The 17,933-nt window shown below is 34.4% G+C and overlaps 1 protein-coding gene across 1 annotated transcript; it reads left to right on the forward strand.

Annotated features, from left to right (window-relative positions):
- The first annotated feature begins 405 nt into the window (after nucleotides 1-405).
- LOC145247366 (uncharacterized) lies at nucleotides 406-17,681 on the forward strand. Its single transcript, XM_080109045.1, has 2 exons — nucleotides 406-494; nucleotides 15,295-17,681. The coding sequence occupies exons 1-2, from the start codon at nucleotides 481-483 to the stop codon at nucleotides 17,201-17,203; spliced, it is 1,923 nt and encodes a 640-aa protein (XP_079965171.1). The 5' UTR covers nucleotides 406-480; the 3' UTR covers nucleotides 17,204-17,681.
- Nucleotides 17,682-17,933: the final 252 nt, after the last annotated feature.

Consider the following 17,933-nt stretch of genomic DNA (forward strand, 5'->3'; position numbering starts at 1 on the left):
CGAGTTTTCCGGAGACAAGTTTTCCCGGGACGAGTTTTCCTAAATTCGTGCTAAACATTGCCATCGGGAGAAAGCGTTTTTGTTTGTTTGTTTATTTATTTATTTTTTTTTTTTTTTTTTGCTGTGTTTTTGTTTTATATGAAAACTAAAGTAAAACGTGCAAAGTCAATATTGTGGACATTTTACACGTAACTTTGGACTTCTACAATGCTCATACTCAACAAAATCAATATTAGAATTGTTGACATTATATTTAGCTTCATTTTTTTTTTTATCCGACACTTGAAATCGAACCCGTAATTACGAGTTACAAATATATGCAAATTAAAACAATCGCCCACATTTTCAGTTGACTTTCTAATTCTAAACTCATTTTTTTTTTTTTTTTTTAATTTGTGAATCGTCGTCGTGTTTAGCGAAGTGTGCACTTTTTAGTCCGATAATCTTTCACTCGATGCATCGTAGCAGAGCACTAGCAGTATGTGTTTAAATGGGTAAGAGTTCATTTTAAGTCTATACAAATGCTTCTAAAGTTTGATTGTCGAATATTTAGATCGATTTGTGGGTTTGTATTACTGTACACATAGATTCGAAAAAGTTGTCAAAAAACAAATATATAACAGATGTTATCAAAGGCAAGATAAGTTACTTTTATACCAAACTGGATATATTTTTTGTGTTTTTATTCAATGTAACATGTTTATTCAGCTTAAAAAAACATGCAGTGTTTACCGATGTATTGGAAAATTCAAAATGGCGCCCGACTCTTTCTTTAACACGGTAAGTTTGGGAAAAGGTTATAAATAATAAACTAGACAAAATACTATAAAAAAAAAAACACCGAATATATGTCAACTTATGTCATGGTAACATATATTGAGCGAGTTTCTAAAAGTATTTTGTCTAGTTTATTATTTATAACACCTTTTCCCGAACTTATCGTATTAAAGAGAGTCGGGCTCCATTTTGAATTTTCCAATACATCGGTAAACACTGTATGATTTTCGAGCTGAATAAAAACACCAAAATTATATCCAGTTTGGTAGAAAAGTAACTTATCTTACCGTTGATAACATTTATTTGTTATATATTTGTTTTTTGACAGCTTTTTCGAATCTGTGTACAGTAATACAAACCCCGATTTGTTTAAAAAATAATGGTACTAGTGCAGTCAGTGCACTTATTGATCCGTGCTGAAATAACGTTATTTAAAAAGCCATTCTTAACATGGGGAGGGGAGGGTGTTTTGTAACTATTCTGTACTTTTAACCTTACAACTGAATAAAAAAAAAAAATCAAAACTTTAATTAAACTTGGAAATACGATTTAAAAAATAGCGCGGATCAGTAAGTGCACAAGCACCAAAATAATTAGTTTCTCATTTAAAACATTTCGTTTTCTACATGAAATATGGCAAATTTACATTAAAAGTTTTCTTTATTGGGCGGAGGTTAACAATCCTGCAACTTTTTAAAAATCGCAAAAAAAAAAAAAAAAAAAAAAAAAAAAAAAAATGGTGGACGACCTACTTATGAGATTGAAAGCAATTAACGCTCCCTCTGACACGTGACTGGAACTTTACATTTTTTTTCACCATACTTTTATTCTTAACCAAAGACATTTGGTACTAGTGTAGTTTCGCCAACGCAAGAAATTTACTTTAAACTTAAAATATATATTTTATTAAATTGTTAGATGAAAGAATGGTTCGTCGTACACTCGTGGCAAAAGTACATAAAACGTTGTTTTCGTTCTAATTTGTCCTATTTAAGAAAGGGCCAGTGCTTTTTATGTTTTGGTTTTTCTTTCCGCACCACGTAACAATTTGTTGTTCATTCAGTGTACATTCACGTATGTAAGTCAAAACAAATACACCTGTGCCCCTAACTTCCGGTCACGTGTCAGAGGGAGCGTTAATTACTTTCAGTGTCATGTGTTGGACGTCCGCCATTTTTTTTTGGGGGGGGGGGTATTTTTGGAAACTTGCAGGATTGTTAACCTCATAAATTTTAATATTTGTCCAGGCAAAGTTCAAAATTGCTCGCTCTCAACGTGGTCGTCACTTTATTACAAAATCGGTACTCGCGATGCACTTATTGATCCGTGCTGAAATAACGTTATTTAAAAAGCCATTCTTAACATGGGGAGGGTGTTTTGTACCTATTCTGTACTTTAACCTTACAATTGAATTAAAAAAAAAAAAAAAAAAACTTTGGCGCTAGTGCACTTACTGATCCGCGCTATTTGTTTTATTTATTTATTTTTATTTTTTTAAGATCGTATTTCCAAGGTTTGTTTTTGTTTTGAATAAATTGTAACGTTAAAGTACGGAATAGGTACAAAACCTCCTCCCCATCAGCCAGCACGGATCAATAAGTGCATGCACTGCACTGCATGAATACCTTTTTACTTCAACCAACTTTGAAAGGTCAACAAATTAATAATTTAAATGATTTTTGACCGAGAAGCGCCACCTGGAGACAGTTTAATGAAACGCACCTAGAACAGGAGTACAAGACCGCCGTCCGCATACTGCACAAGGGCGTTTTGTTTCATTTTTTTTTTTTTTTTCTTCTTTTAATACAAGTGCTCTTTCTTTTAATTTTTAACACTTGTGTTATTACGAAAGTTGTTCGTTTTTTGTTTTTTTTCGTCTTCCATTCGGTTTCGTTACATTCGTTAGGTGTGTACTGTATCACTGTACTGTGAATTTAGGAAAACTCGTCTCGGGAAAACTCGACCCCGAAAAACTCGTCCCCTTTCGCTAGGTAGGAAAACTGGTCCCGTATTGAATAAATATCGATTGAAAACACATTTTATCATCGTTCTTGAAGGAGATTGTTTTTTAAAATAAACTATAGCCCCCCCCCCACCATAATATTTTTTTTTTTTTAATTTTTACTTGTTTAATGTTTTTGTTTTTTAAATAAAATCGATTTTCTAAGTGTTCGTTTTCTACCTAACTGGCTAAGTATATTTTAAAGCGTTTATTATGTTCATACAAAGTTAATTACAAATTTTTTTTTTTGTTCTTATTTTAGCGATGGTTTTTGGAGTCATAAAAACAATAAAAAAACAAAACCCAAAAATTAAAAAACAGGGAGCGATTCGATTCTTCGTTACGCTTTTGGTTTTGTTTTTTAGTTTTTTGTTTTTGTCATACCAAATGCACTCATGCGTTATTTAAAAGTATGATTTTATCAATTATCAACATTTATTGTCGTCCTGTCAAATTTTGCACAAATTAACTAATAAATTAAAAGCGAAATATTTTTTTGGCGCGAGAGATGCCATGTGCTAACAATCTCGTTAACTCATTTTTAATTTTTTAAATTTTTACTTCAAAATTCTAAAATCAATCATTGAGAGAAAGTAATCACTAAATAAATTTATTAATCAATTTTATTGAAAACTCCGCTATCGTTTATCAAGAATATTTTTAATTTCATTTTTGTTGGTTGCTTTTCGAAGGGAGATATAGGTTTTATCCCCCCCCTCTCTCTCTAAATTATATTTTAAAAAATATTAAAAATTTTTTTCTTTTTAAAACCAAATCTCCCTCAGTAATTTCTTTTAATTTTCTATTTTTTAGCGATTATCAAGACCCCCTAAGATGTGATATACCGGGCATTATTTCTGGTTCTCCCGTAACACTCGACATGTTTTTTGTTTGTTTTCTGTTTTTTTTTTTCTTTACCAAATAAACGATTCCAAATAAATTAAACAACATAGTCGGCGAGGTAGAAAAATCGATTTTACCCTTTTATAAACAACAGTATATAAGTAAATTCTTTTTATATTAATATAAAAAAAATATGCGGTCTCGTTTATGAAAATAATAAAACACACAAAAAAAAACATTAAACAAGTAAAAAAATTTTTTTAAATATTATGGGGTGGGGGCTATAGTTTATTTTAAAAAAACATCTCCTTCAAGAACGATCATAAAATGTGTTTTCAATCGATATTTATTCAATAAGGGACCAGTTTTCCTACCTAGCGAAAGGGGACGAATTTTCCCGGAGACGAGTTTTCCCGGAGACGAGTTTTCCCGGCACCATATATATGGGTTTGTATTACTGTACACATAAATTCGAAAAAGTTGTCAAAAAACAAATATATAACAAATGTTATCAAAGGCAAGATAAGTTACTTTTCTACCAAGCTGGATATGTTTTTCGTGTTTTTATTCAATGTAACATATTTATTCAGATCGAAAACCATACAGTGTTTACCGATGTATTGGAACATTCAAGATGGCGTCTAATTCTCTCTTTTACACGGTAAGTGTGGGAAAAGATGTTATAAATAAAAAACCGGATAAAATACTGTTAAAAACTCGCTCAATATATGTTAAGGTTGACATATATTCGGCGGGTTTTTAATAGTATTTTGTATAGTTTATTTATAACACCTTTTTCCAAACTTACGGTGTTAAAGAGGGTGTGAGACGCCATCTTGAATTTTCGAATACATCGGTAACCACTGTATCTTTTTCGAGGTGAATAAATAGGTGCTCGGAAAACTCGCCTCGGGAAAACTCACCCCCTTTCGCTAGGTAGGAAAACTGGTCCCTTATTGAATACTGTTAGAAATTTGCTCAATATATGTTACCGTGACATAACTTGACGTATATTCGGTGGTTTTTTAATAGTATTTTTTTGTCTAGTTTATTATTTATAACACCTTTTCCCGAACTTACCATGTTAAAGAGAGAGTCGGCCACCATTTTGAATTTTCCAATACATCGGTTAACACTGTATGCTTTTTGAGATGAATAAACATGTTAAATTGAATAAAAACACGAAAATTATATCCAGTTTGGTAGAAAAGTAATTTATCTTGCCTTTGATAACATTTATTTGTTATATATTTGTTTTTTTGCCAACTTTTTCGAATATATGTGTACAGTAATACAAACCCTAAATATCGATTAAAAACACATTTTATGATCATTCTTGAAGGAGATATTATTTTTTAAAATAGACTATAGCCCCCCCCCCCCAATATTCTTTTTTAAAGATTTTTACTTGTTTAATGTTTTGTTTTTTGTTTTTTTTTTAAAACACAGATTCGAAAAAGTTGCCAAAAAACAAACATAACAAATGTTATCAAAGGCAAGATAAGTTACTTTTTTGCCAAACTGGATATATTTTTTGTGTTTTTCAATGTAACATATTTATTCGAATTTAGGAAAACTCGTCTCCGGAAAACTCGTCCCCTTTCGCTAGGTAGGAAAACTGGTCCCGTATTGAATAAATATCGATTGAAAACACATTTTATGATCGTTCTTGAAGGAGATATTGTTTTTTAAAATAGACTATAGCCCCCATAATATTTTAAAAAAATATTTTTACTTGTTTAATGTTTTTTTTTTTTTTTTTTTTTTTAAATTGATTTTCTAAGTGTCCATTTTCTACCTAACTGGCTAAGTTCTTAGTGGTTTCACTTATTTTAAAGCGTTTATTATGTTCATAAACGAGACCACATATTTTTTTTAATATTAATATAAAAAAGAATTTACTTATTTACTGTTGATTAATTTATTTGGAATCGTTTATTCGGTAAAGAAAAAAAACACAGAAAACAAACAAGTGTTACGTGAGAACGAGAAATAATGTCCGGTATATCACATCTTAGGGGTCGTGATAATCGCTAAAAAATAGAAAATTAAAGAAATTACTAAGGGAGATTTGGTTTTAAAAAGAAAATTTTAATATTTTTTTAAATATAATTTTGAGAGAGAGGGGGGGGGGGTAAAAACTATATCTCCCTCCGAAAAACAACCAACAAAAAATGATATTAAAAAGTTTCTTGATAAACGATAGCAGAGTTTTCAATAAAATTGATTAATAAATTTATTTAGTGATTACTTTTTCTTGTAAGAAATTCTCTTACTCGTTTTTGCCTATGGCAGAATGAAAGAGACACAGAAAAGCAACAAAGGCTCACCTTAAATCCAAGAATAATTTTATTTACAAAAGGGTAAAAAAGGAGTCCATATTGCAAAAGAGTGCCCTCTTTAGCTTCTGCCAATGGCGGGTAGTTCATGCCTTGAAAGGTGAAGGTAGTTTTCTTGTTGAAGATGCTGGTAGAATCGGCCGCTCGTAGAATTGGTTGAGGTTCCTCGAAATCCTTCCAGACTGTCGATATGAACAACGCACTTTGCGACCAATGTTCATAAAATAATATGCCCCCCTTGCGCGCAAAGTTAATGAAGTAATTAATCTGTTGAACATTTTAGCCTCCGGCTATTATCCGCTTTTAAATGAGCGGAGAAATAAATGGGGTAGAACCCTGCCTTAGTTCATTAGGCACGGAGCGAGATTTACGTGCATCGGCTTTCTCCGACGTCTAGTTGAAATCTGTTTTTTGAAACACAAAATTCCCGCCACTTCTGAATCCTCCGCAGCAACTGGACAACGCAATACCATTGGTCGAAATAATCGCGTGATTGTAAATCACGCGGTTATCGCCCTTGCATTCTGAAATTTCTAACACTGCCAAAGGAAGGAAGAGAAAGAAATGGATACTCATTTCTTTCTTTTTTATCGGGAAATTAAGGATTGTCGCCTATTTGGACAAGTTATTACAATGAAATTCTGTCCCCAAGGACTTAATATTAACACAATAATAGCAATTAAATTCAATGTGTGTCTGTTGTCAATCTGAACTTATAACGATCTCTCTATGGCAAACAGAATTTATTAGTAATGATGAGTCTATAAAAGGAATATACAATTATTAACTTGGTGTTTGGTCCGCACAATCCGGACACACCCAATCTTCAACGGTAACTTGTTGGTCGACCCCGACACAACTAAAATGGTACCACTCATTGCACGAGTCGCAACACACCATAGGTGATGTTCCATCGTTGGCGACTGAACATGTGGGGCAAAAGAAGGGGCCTCCTTCTTCCGCAATTTCTGCTAATGCAGGTTCAGGATTATGTTTTATCTCTAAAGGATAAATATTTTTTAAGGAATGAATTTGGACACACCTGTCTTTCAGCACTGAGGCTGAACGAACCTTGTTGTCCTTTCCGACCAATAATTTTACTACCCTACCCAACTCCCGGGACTTATTAGGAGCTTTGACAAGAACAATTTCACCCTCTGATATTTTAGAGGTTTCATTTTCTGTAATGTGGGCGTCTACTTCTCTAATTGAGAGCAAGTAGTCATTATGCCAAGTACGTTTGAATTTACTGACAAATTCATCCCTCATTTCAAGGGAATGTAAGAGCGAATTTCTATTTGGAGGTTCTGGACAAGGGTCCTCTGAACCGCTAAGATTGATAAGCAGGCGGGGATGATATCCTGTCTGCAAAAAATGGTTGGGAGTCAACCCATCAAGGCCTCTATCAGAAGCTGAAATAAATGTTAGTGGCCTATCATTTATTGCCTTTTGAACATCTGAAAGGGCGGTTAGGAACTCGAAATAACCGACCCTCCTCCTACCCAACAACTTGGAAAGACACTGTTTCACAGTTTTAATTAATCTCTCCCATACTCCACCATGCCATGCAGAGTACAGGGGAATTGTATAATGAACAATAGTAGTGGATTTGAAATATTCTCTAAATTCATCAGATACAAATATGTCTGATAATATAATACCCGACGCTATGAAAGATTTGGCATTGTCGGAATACATATGAGTTGGTACACCGAATAAGTTGGTGAACCTAACGAACGCTAACAAGAAGGATCTTGCGCTCATGTCCGGTACCAATTCCAAGTGTATGGCACGTAAACTCATGCAAGTAAACAGTAGGATGTACATCTTGACATCCTCATTATTGTTTTTGACAAAAAAATGTCCAGTAAAATCCACCCCTACACATTTGAAGGGCCGGACAAAATTTACTCTATCAAAAGGCAGTTGAGACCCAGAGGGTGCTTTGTACGGTAGAAAATTAATTCTCTTACATATAACATAGTCACGGAGAACCGACTTCACCGCCTGTCTCCCTTGGGGGATCCAAAAACCCGATAGCCTCACCTTGCTAAGGGTTGAATTTTCTCCCATATGACAACAATTCTGGTGAGCTTCAATAATGACCAATTTGGTCAGGTGCGTATTTTTTCCTAATAATATAGGAAATTTCACTTCATATGGAAAAACCTCGGAGTTCTGAATACGTCCTTGAGTCTGTATCAGTCCCTCCCTATCTAGGAATAACTCAAGGGCCGTAACTCTTGGTGGAGCAGCCCTATTAGAGGGTTGTTGCAAATAAGCAAGTTCTGTGGGAAACGCTTCCCTTTTGTAAATGAGAGAAGAGCAACAATTTAGCTCTCTTGACGGTGTCAGTCTTTCGGTGACGTAATTTATCACCGAATCTCACAACTTTTTCTAAGACATTAATAGCCTTAGTTAATGAGGAAAAATCAGATATTTTAATTGGCAAGTGATTCTCATTAGAAGCAGTTTCATCCGAGAACATACATGTTACCATCTTTCTGTTAACATTAAGACAAGGTAAGGGGGACGTGGACCAGCTGATTTCAACTTGATTAAGCCAGTCTGGTCCGCAGGTCCAAAATTTGAAAAATTGTTTGAACTTAGAGGCAGTAATACGTCTGGTTAAAAGATCAGCTGGATTATCCGACGAAGGAACATATCTAAATTTAGGGTTTATCCCATATTTAAGTTTAATATTTTCAATGAACTTATTAATGTCTGACACGCGATTTTCAATTAATATATTTTTTTTCGCAGCCTTCCCATTCAAAATCCATGTGTACTTGTGCGTCAGACACGACAAAAAAGGATTTGATATTGATGGGCGCTAGAGCACCCAAAACTTGTGGAATAACTTTAAATGCTAGAAATATAGTTAATAATTCCAAAACAGGTAGTGATTTTCCCTTGATGGGTGCCACTTTTGCCTCAAGGAACACTGAGCACCTTGTTTCGCATACATGGAAAACCCATAAGCATGCTTAGAAGCATCGCTAAAGCAAATAATTTCAACAGGGGATTCCGCTAGGAGAGTACATCTAGGAAATTCAAAGTTCCCTATACAATTCAGCCCGTTGGCATGTGCTTGCCACGTGGCCTTAACTTCTTCAGGGATTTGTTGATCCCAAGACAACTCCTTTTTCCACAGTTGACTAATAATGATCTTCCCCTGCACGGTGACAGGAAGAAGTAAAGATAATGGATCATATAGACTTGAGATAATATCTTGCGTTTGGTATTGGCATTGCCATCTATTACAGATGGAGCGAGTTTAAAGGTATCCCTTTCAACAGAATATTGATACCCCAGCACCTTTTCAAAGTTGGGAAGAAGACGAGATAGTACTGTCTTCCATCATTTTATTTTGTATGCTCGTGCAATTGGAGTTGCAGGATTGAAGTTCAAACCCCGCTTCTCAGTCTGTCGCGGACTTTATTATACACATGGGTTAGAGTATCTCTGTCACTATTAGTAGTAACTAAGTTGTCAACATAGAATTTATTGGAAATCGAATGTGAAGCCAAATCAGCTTCATATTTTTTGGCATGATGCTTAAGTATAAAGCTTAATATAAAAGGGCTGGCATTAAACCCAAATATAATAGTATTAAAACGGTAGGCGCACAATTTGCCATCTACCTTGAGGAAAAAACAATCTATTTTTATCTTCAATAGATTTTAACCTGATCTGTAAAAAAGCTTTGCGCAAATCGCCCAAAAGCACATATTTTTCTTTTCGCAAAGCTAGTAGAATATCTAGCAACAATGCAGTCATGTTAACACCTGAATAAGCAGCATCGTTAATCGAAACGCTACCTTTACGTTTCAACGAACAATTGAAAACAGGGCGGATTTTTGTAGTTATTCCCAGACCTTCTTTGATTACTGGCCGATGGGGAATCCATTTATAATTCTCATAAGTTCCATGGGGAACGGAGAAAGGTTCAATAATTCCGCAGTCTTCGTATTCTTTGAAGACCTGTATATAATCGTTATACAATCCCTTTCCTTCCAAGTACTGGGCCACCCTATGCATTATTCGCAGTGAAGGCACATAATTGGACTCCACCTTGCTTGTCATGCTCCCAAGGCAGCTCGACGTAATATTTTCCTTCCTTGAGAACTATAGCCTATTCGAAGGCATTTATTTTTTCTTTATCAATTGAAGACAACTGGTTGGCATCCTCGATACCTATGGAGTCCAGAGAAAAAAACCTTTCTACTCCACGTTCAACAGCAGGACCGTCAAAAAAAGGTTGCAGCACATCCTCGTAAGATGCTACTGGCTTTAATACACTATCAATTAAATATGACTGACACATAGGGAGTGTTTTAATAGCTTGATCGAAGGCTGGCAATTTTTCCACAGCCTCATCATTTTTGTTTAAAAAATTTGACCCCTCACCGAAGGGAATGATATAATTGGGGAGTTTCCAAGCGGAACCTCCCAAGCACTTAATTAAACTGAGATTATGGATGCTAGGAATAAGATCCAGGCCAATGATACCGAGAATGTTAGAACCGTTTAGTTCAGAATAACCAGGGCAAAACCCTTTTTCAGTTAAATTCGACGTAATCTCATCGAACCTGTTTACGTTAAATTTCAATTTCAAATTTTCAGCAAACAATGCAGAATGATAAAAAGGACGCTGATGTCCCAATTTAACTCTGAAAGACGTAAGGACTTATTCCCCACGAGGGTATTGACAGACATTTGTACCGTCTCAGGATTTAGATTACGGTTGTGAATCAACCGGTTCAAAATTGTTTTAGAGAAAAAGGATTTTTGGCTACCCGTATCTATCAGACAGAAAAAATAAACCGGGTGCCCTTTAACCTTCATAGATATCTTGAGTACAGGACTAATACTCTTGTCCTGATCCGCCACGAAAGTACGTCCCACAAAGGACTTAGATTCTTTTGGACACATTAAGGAATAATGGTTTTGTAGACCACAATTACTGCAAGGGAAGGGGAACCCCTTAACCCCCCTGCAACTGGACTCTGAGTGCTCACCGAGGCACCGGAGACATAATCTTAATTCTTTTGCTTGAATAATTTTAGATTCCGAATTTGGAAATTTAGAACAAACTTTTGTCAGGTGACCATCAACCTGACACAATTTACAAAATTTATTTTCGCCATTTTTGACCAAAGACTTAGAGTTATTGTTACTCTGAAAGGACTTGATTTGTTTTGGCTCCAAATTCTTTGCCACGAGGGTTCCTGCATTCAACGAACCCGACATGTTTGGCGGGAATTTTTCCCGCCTTGACGCATTCAAAGGCGACGCCATTATTATGTCTATAACGTCAAACGTATACGTTAAAATAGACTTTAAGGAAGGAAACCGTTCACAGGATTTATTCATTATTTCTCTGCGAACACTGTTCGGAAATTTAGCGAACAGAATATGAGCTATTAATCTTCCTGAGGTGGATTTATCTGTAAGAAAATCCGTGCCAAAGGAATTATCCATTTCTGTCGGTTCAAGTTTGACTCGCTGGACGAGGATTCTGATATCCCTCAAAGACGCAAAATGGTCTGATTGTGGAATAATGTCATCGAATATTTTGTTCATAATTACTGAAGGATTTACATATTTTTCCTTCAGACACTCCAAGGCTGCTTCGTAATTCTCGGGAATCACATCAAACCTAGAAATAATATTAAACGCCTCTCCTGATAATTTGGATTTTAGCAATAATAATTTATCTGCACTTTTCATGTTCGCAGTACAGAATTCAAATTTCCTTAGGAACCCACGGAACTCAAACTTATTGGGAGTTGGATCCCCACTAAAGGGGGGGCACTCCAACTCCATTTTCATGGGAAAAATATCCCTTGATTTCTCAATCTCCGGCTGGAGCTCAGCCAATCTATCGTGGACTCCCGCTTTAAACATTTCGAAATCTCGACATATATTTAGTCTTTCCTCATCTGGAGATTTGAAAATTAACTGATCTAATAAATCGTCTATTTCAGACAATCGTTTCTCGATGTCGGAAGAAAAATTATTTATACAACGCCCACCTCCTCTCTCGTTCATCCAATCCAAAGAAGCCGTTATACAAAACTTTTTAGCTTCTATTCAACCAACAAGATTTGAATTTGCGATGTTCGAAGGACATGACACGAGAAAACAAAATAGCCGTTCCCACGTGGGGAAATAAATCAAAGGCGCGAAAAGGATTCTCCGACGAGAAGCACTACTATTTGAAGGGGGTTACGTCAACAAATTCGAAACTCTCAATGAACAAGGAATTTAAACCCATAAGAACAGTTCAGACTGACATTCGACAACACATTTCAACAATGAATCAATAATAAATTCAAGAATCAATATATAATTTTTTTTTTTTTCTTCATACATTATTCAAACGATTACAATTATCATAAAATATTTGAAAGGCATTTTTTTTTTTTTTTTTTTTTTTTTTACGAATTAAACTTCAGTTTACAATTTACATGAAATAATATTTATTTTCAATGAATAAGTTCCTTTATGGACCATTACAATTTAATATAAACTGAATATTCAATATATTATTTTTTCATTAAAGCACATGGTCCTTTAAGGACCATTACAAATTAATATAAAAATGAATATTAAATATTTTTTTTAAAGGCGACACAATGAAAGGAAAAAAAATCCAAAATAATGTGGGGAGGAGGGGAGAAGGAATATCTTTTGCAATAAAAACGGTGTAAGAAATTCTCTTACTCGTTTTTGCCTATGGCAGAATAAAAGAGACACAGAAAAGCAACAAAGGCTCACCTTAAATTCAAGAATAATTTTACTTACAAAAGGGTAAAAAAGGAGTCCATATTGCAAAAGAGTGCCCTCTTTAGCTTCTGCCAATGGCGGGTAGTTCATGCCTTGAAAGGCGAAGGTAGTTTTCTTCTTGTTGAAGATGCTGGTAGAATCGGCCGCTCGTAGGATTGGTTGAGGGTCCTCGAAATCCTTCCAGACTGTCGATATGAACAACGCACTTTGCGACCAATGTTCATAAAATAATATGCCCCCCTTGCGGGCAAAGTTAATGAAGTAATTAATCTGTAGAACATTTTAGCCTCCGGCTATTATCCGCTTTTAAATGAGCGGAGAAATAAATGGGGTAGATTATCGCCCTTGCATTCTGAAATTTCTAACATTCTCTTAATGATTTTAGAATTTTGAATTAAAAATGAGTTAATGAGAGATTGTTAGCACATGGCATCGCTCGCGCCAAAAAAATATTTCGCTTTTAATTTATTAGTTAATTTTTGCAAAATTTGACAGGACGACAATAAATGTTGATAATTGATAAAATTATAATTTTAAATAACGCATGAGTACATTTGGTATGAGAGAAAACAAAAACATAACAAAAAAACTATCATAATTAAAAAACCAAAACAAAAAAAATCACGAATCGAATCGCTCCCTGTTTTTTAATTTTTTTGTTTTGTTTTTTTATTGTTTTTATGACTCCAAAAAACATCGTTAAAACAAGAACAAAAAAATTTGTAATTAACTTTGTATGAACATAATAAACGCTTTAAAATAAGTGAAACCACTAAGAACTTAGCCAGTTGGGTAGAAAATGGACACTTAGAAAATCAATTTTATTTAAAAAAAAAAAAAAAAACATTAAACAAGTAAAAATATTTTTTTAAATATTATGGGGGGGGGCTATAGTCTATTTTATCAAACAATATCTCCTTCAAGAACGATCATAAAATGTGTTTTCAATCGATATTTATTCAATACGGGACCAGTTTTCCTACCTAGCGAAAGGGGACGAGTTTTCCCGGGACGAGTTTTCCGGGCACCCAAATAAACATTAATAACAGACAGATGCTGAAATCAATGAAATGCTGGCGCCCAAATGTGTCTAGCATAGAAGTGTCACAAACCACCAGGTCCACTAATTCATTAAAGTTTTTTGACAGTTCCTGTATTTTTTTTTTTTTTTTTTTTTTTGCACAAGTAAAATATATTTACATTTTATGTTATTATGAATATAGATTTTAATGTCACTCGCTAGGTACTTAAAAACGATAAATGTTCATCATTTTTATCTTCAGTGCCAACAATGTAAAATTAAGTTTAACATGTTTAAGGAATCGGTTTTGGAATCGGAAATTAGAGTATTTTTTTACCGATTCCAATACCCTGAAAAGTTCCAATTCTTGATTCCGATTAATCGTCCCAACACTAATAATATTTAACTGACATAATGATATGAGTTTTCCATTCAATTTTACTATTACTGTAACTATATTGAACTCTCAAACAGGACTTCTGAAAAGTAATGTACATCCAATGTGTGTGTGTAACATTAAAATATGGAAATTTTTTTTGCTTGGTTATCAAAATTAAGGCAATAATTTTCATATCCAATGTTTTGCACGTGTTTTTTATTTACAGAATTTTCTTTGAAAACTAAATTTTACAATTGTAGTTAGTTTTAAACTTGCTAAACATTCTTTAAAATTAATAGAATTTCATAAGTGGCTCTACTATACAGTAAAACCCCAGGATACAGCATTAAAAATTAGTAACAAAATACAGTATATAATACGCATGTATATAATCAAATACCATAGCCAGGGTCCAGAAAAATATATTCCACATAACTTGAAAAGAACATATCCTAGGGCCACCATATCCTGGGGTCATACTTTGCTTGATTTTTAAACTGAAATATTTAGTTTTTATGTACCTTTAGGGTTAAATTTAGTAAAACTTGAACTCATCAAAATATACAGACTTTCATAAATTAATCTGGTAGCACCAGATCAGGCTGTCTGAAGATATTGGCTGCCTGAGACAAAATGCACTTAACATCGATGCTTTTTGTCTTTCTACTTTTTTTTTTTGCAAAACTTATGTTCTACAAAAACGATCCGCCTTTCCCTCCCCATTTTCCTTTCCCTCACCATTTTCCCCCCCCCCCATTTTCCTTCCCCCCCCCCCCCATTTTCCTTCTATTGCAAAACACATGTTCTGCAGGGCAGGGAACAAAAAACAATAAAATCCACTATAAAACAAAGCCAAACCAAACACTAAAACTAGCAATTGAAGATACAAAGAGCATGAAGAATAAAAATCTTCTACAAAATAACTGGATGCAACATGAATACAATTTCCAAAATAACTGAATTTGGCATTAAATAACCTGAAAAGGGTTGCTATGTCATAAAACCAAACCATAAATTGATCCAATTTTACAAGGTTGGTATTCATAAATGTTACAGGGATGTTTGTCTACTGCATATTAAAATAAGTAATTTAGTATTTTATTTTAAACCTTAATTTCATTATAGATTTTTTTCTTTGTAGGTTAATCAAGAGGATTGGTTGCATAGCTGGAAACAAAACGAGTATCTATTCAATATCCTCAAAAGATAAAAAATGGCGACATGTCTGTAATCTATCATCTGCTGATGACAGAGACACTCTGATAAAAGTTGGCACAGGTTCCAAATTAGTTCATAGTTTGGTGTTAGCAGTGGTCAGTCCATTCATGGAAGCCATATTCAGATTTGATGGTTACAAGACAAAGAATGTTATTGATTTATCTGCAGTATTATCAAGTGATATTTCTCTCAATCGAATAATTGCTTACTTTTATTGTGGTTGGATCCAGTTGGACGATGAGTTTTTACTTGAAATTCTCAACGCATCATCATTTTTAATGTGTGAACAATTTGCGTTCAAATGTTCGCAGTTTCTTCTGAAGCGTCTCTCTGCCAACAATTGTTTCCATACTTGGATACTTGCTGAAATGTACTCTTTTCCACATCTGGCCTTGATATGTCGAGATTTTCTACGAGAGTTAATTCCAAGTGTAACCGACTATATCAACATTGAAAAGATCCCAAGATGGTTTTGTCAAGTCATATTGGAGTCGTTGGAATCTGAGCTCAGTGGTTCCGCCTTCAAGTTGCTAATTCAGCTCAAGAAATGGCTTTCAGTTCATTGCAACCAGAATGAATTTGCATTGGAATTATTGCAAAATTATTTTTTCACTGGAGATTTATGTTCCCACAAAATATGGTCACGGATTATTAATCCAGCAGCCAAAACATTTCCTAATTTAGTCAAAGGCCTGGGTTTTAATGATTTCCCATCTAAACCTCGTAAAAGCCATGCGCATTCAGTTGTATTTGTAAAAGAAGATGACAACCCATCTATAGCTTTATACTGTGACGTTGGAAAATGTTGGATGTCTATAAATCTTTTGCAGGATTATGGCTCAATTATTGGTGTTGTACATGGTATATATTTGGTATTTTTCTGTTCGAAAACTAATAAAGTGACCTTTTACCACATGCTAACTACAGAGATATTTCCAATCAAGAATGTGTTTCCAAGTTATTTGTCCTGGATGGAAACTTGCAATCTTTCTCGAACTTATTTTGTCAGCATTGGTAAACTGTACATTGCCTTTTGTACTCGTAACACTCAGGAGAATAGCGTTTTATTAAACGTGTTTTCCTATTCTCTGTATTTAAAGAAATGGAAACGTTGTTTCCATGTCAGTGTACCAGGGATATGGAACTTGTGCAACATTCAGGCTTTGAATACGGATAACATGGAGGTTTATGTTGTCCTGCATGCTTATTATGCGAACCCCTTAACTTCTGAACAATTCCCTAATATCTATCTGTCTGCAACTGATTGCCAGTCTTTTATATTTTGTATCGAACCTAAGAAACGGTGGATGAAACGACTTTCTACGATTCCTCAAAAATACATGGACAAACCAGTTTTCATCTTGAACAAGAAAGAATATCTTCTCCTGGAACAGCAGCTCTATCAATCTTGTGACACACCTCTTACATGGACTGCTCGTCTTCAGAAGAACGCATCAGGTGACCTCATTTTCTATGATGTCCCTATGTCTAAAACTCCAGCTCCTTGTCTCAACAGCTCCGATAATTCGGGGATATTTTGTATTACACACATGTACATGTCTACTGATAGTGTTATTGTTGCTCAGCACCGGGCACCAACCGTTCTTTGGGTTTTCACTTTCAACTTATGTAGTCGCAATCTTGTTATGTTACCACCCGTTCCAATAAATGCGACCAGCAAAAACCTTCAAGTTTCTTCTTTCTACTCTGATGTTCCACTTAGCAGCCGGCTGAAGCAAACTGTCAAGACCATTGTTCCTAAGAAATGCTATTTTAAGAAAATGACTTTTAGGGACTGTTGCACTTTCCCAAAAGAAAGAGATAAGACCTAAGTTTTCAATCAATGATTTCCTAAACACACTCTTTTGCAAAAAAGTAGACTTGCCCAATGCTAATGAACTGAAAGTCGATGTATATGAAGCCATACATATTTTTATTCTAAAAAATTTTTAATTGTAAAAAATTTACCAAATCATCATATTTAGTTTAACGTCTATTTTGCATCTTGGCATGTGTTGGACGGCTTTTAGAAATTGACTTCCAAACTAACCTATCTCTGGCCAGGTCTTTTTCAAATCCATCCTTATCACTTCCATGTTTTCCTTGGCCTTCCTCTGTCAATTATTCTACCTCTAGAAACTTTTTGTAAGTTTTTGTTTGATTCAGCACATTGACACCAAATTTCGATAGAATAACAAAATAATAGAATATTTAGTAGAGTGAAGAGTGTACACCATAAAAAAATTGAAATAAAGTTTGTATTTTAGAAAGAGAAATGATTTTGCCATTGAGAAAATATTTCTATTCTGACAGATTTGTTCCGTTTACGTTTTTTTCAATTTGTAGGCAATGAATGTGATGTACTATTACATGTTAGAGACAATCGTCAGTTCTAACAATACTATTAGCGCATAACAAATTTACATTCTGAAGAAAACTTTATTTGGTCAGAATTTCATACACTTATTTCCGTTTTACTTTCATTTTCTTAGAATTACTGCACAAAAGTTTTTTTAAGAAACTTTTAACGTGTCTTAGCATGTTAACAAGAGGTTGGCATTC

This window comes from Euprymna scolopes, chromosome 25 (assembly GCF_053919585.1).
Source record: "Euprymna scolopes isolate OS-2025 chromosome 25, ASM5391958v1, whole genome shotgun sequence".
Lineage (NCBI taxonomy): Eukaryota > Metazoa > Mollusca > Cephalopoda > Sepiida > Sepiolidae > Euprymna > Euprymna scolopes.